At 40.3% G+C, this 2444-nt stretch overlaps 1 protein-coding gene across 1 annotated transcript in view; it reads right to left on the reverse strand.

The window, feature by feature from the left end:
- Window positions 1-2444, reverse strand: part of DCP1A (decapping mRNA 1A) — a 60965-nt gene that overhangs the window by 30197 nt on the left and 28324 nt on the right. Inside the window, exon 4 of the mRNA XM_003789388.3 lies at window positions 2335-2401. Within this exon, the coding sequence (XP_003789436.1) occupies window positions 2335-2401 (67 nt within the window). The remainder of the gene's footprint in view (window positions 1-2334; window positions 2402-2444) is intronic.

Here is a 2444-nt window from a genome sequence, read left to right on the forward strand (position 1 = left end):
ACCCCTGGGGTAAATAACATTAAACAGATCTTTTTAAAAATAGCAGAGTCAGCCGGGTGCAGTGGCTCACAACTGTAATCCTAGCAGTCTGAGAGGCCGATGCAGGTTGATGGCTTGAGCTCACTAGTTTGAGACCAGCCTGAGCAGAAGCAAGACCCTGTCTCTACTAAAAATAGAAAAACTGAGGCAAGATGATGGCTTGAGCCTGAGTTAGAGGTTGCTGTGAGCTATGATGCCATAGCACTCTACCCAGGGCAACAACTTGAAACTCTGTCTCAACAAATAATAACAGAGTCATAGTTTTGGCTGGGTGTGGTGGCTCATGCCTGTAATCCCAGTACTTTGGGAAGCTGAGGTGGGAGGACTGCTTGAAGCCAGGAATTTGAGACTACCCTGGGGAATATACCAAGCCCCTATCTCTACTAAAAAGAAAAAAATTGGCCAGGAATGGTGGTACAGGCGTCAAGTCCCAGTTACTCAGGAAACTAAGGCAGGAGGACTGCTTGAGCTCAGGACTTGGGAGTTTGCAGTGAGCTATGATCACACCACTGCAGCACTCCAGCCTGGGTGACAGAGCAAGATCAAGTCTCAAAACAAAGAAATTTCAAATTGGAAGAGGCCTCTGAGTCTAAGTCCTATTTGGGTAAGTCTCTTCCACACTGCAGCTTCTGCTTTCAGCAGCAGTGAGTTCTATAGGATGGTCTCTTCCACAGGTGAACAATAGTGATTTTAATCAATATCACAGATCCAGTCCAGGTGAGGGAAGAACTGAATACCAGCATGGCCAAGACAGCAGCATGGCAGGAGGCAGGTGGAAAACAGGCTATGTGAGAGGCCTTTATGAAGATAGATTCAGGCAGATGTGGCCTGAGAATCTGTCTCTTATTAAAAAAAAAGTGATCATCAAGTAAATGGCTTTGTTGAAAGTTTTATCTTTTTTTAGAATTTGTATTCAAAAAAGAAAATGTGATTCTAGAGAGCCAATACTTTTTCAAATATGAGTAACTGTAAGTCCATAGGGAATAATGCCCTCAAGGGTACACATGGTAAAGTAATAAACACAGGCCTGCCCTGCAAGCTCAGAGCCAGAACAGAGAATAATGAAGGAGGCTGATAAACATTCAATCAGGACACATTAGTAGTCCTGGATTATAACTTGGCAGTAGCCATGGGGACCTTCTTGTAAAATGCAAACATACCCAGAAGTGAGTTTTTGAGGTAATTACTTATTTATAATTTTCTGAGTTTTAAATCAGACCATAAAAAAATTGAAGACTATTTTCTTCCAACATGTAAAAACCTTACAGAAGGGCAAAGGGAATATTGATTTGGTAAGAGGGGCAAGAGAGGTCCATGCTTCTGAGGATACTCAGGCAAAAACTGAAAAGAAAGCAAGAGTGCACCATAACAGCCTGCCCACTGCAGCATTTTGTCCAGAGCTCTGTAGCCCCTCAGCACCCCCAGAACCACAATGTCTTGGGCTCCTGAATCCATATTTGCAGTTCAGAAAGATAGACAGGGTACACCAGAGGTGGTTTCTATAGGCTAGTTTGAGAAAGGACAATGAATACCTTTTAGAACATTAATTCAATGAAAATTATTTTTTATATTTCAAGATTCCGAGTTACAAAAAATGCATAAGTGGATTGGAGACTGCAAAGCCTAGAGTCTGTGTCAAAGACAAGTTCACTTGAAGGAATTAAGCATGGATGTGTGTAGGAGTTCTCCACCAGGCTATCAAATACAGTACCACTTGTTACAGTGGAAATTTGTAAAGAACGTAAGCCAAAATCACTGCATGTATATGCTGGCAAGGCTGTGGACCAGATATATAGACAATATCCTCTGGATCTAGACAGTTTGGCAGCCCCTAACCTCCATGTTCAACAGTAAGGTTCTGGTTCAATTATGATCTGCCTATACAATTGGATACAATGAAATCATTATAAATAATATGGAGAAAACTAGTATGCCCTGAAAAAATGCTATTGACACGAAAAGCAGTATATACAGTATGATCCTATTTTTGTAAAAAACAATCACACACATCTACAAAACAATCACACACATCTACAAATAAAGACTGATAGGAAATACACTGAAATGCACACTGGTAGTAATAAGCTTAATTTTTAAGCTTTTCTGCTTTTTAAAAGTTTCTGGCAATGAAAAGGAAATCAAGGGATTATTGTTTCTCAGCCTTTTGGCTAAGATCAAGTGCAGGAAATCAAGGGGAAATACATGAGCTAGTAGACTTAGTAACAAAGAAAAGTGGGGAGGGAACTTTTCATTTCTCATATGCCATCAATTAAATCTATGGAGTAATATACTTACTCAGCCATGAGTTTCGCTATCCGGTGACAGTCATTCTTGTCATAAAACCAGATACTGTATATTGACACTTGAAAAACAAAGAAAAAAAAAGATAAGGGGAAAAGAGGTTT

The sequence above is a fragment of the Otolemur garnettii genome, unplaced genomic scaffold (genome assembly GCF_000181295.1).
Source record: "Otolemur garnettii isolate 467f Iridium unplaced genomic scaffold, OtoGar3 scaffold00032, whole genome shotgun sequence".
NCBI lineage: Eukaryota > Metazoa > Chordata > Mammalia > Primates > Galagidae > Otolemur > Otolemur garnettii.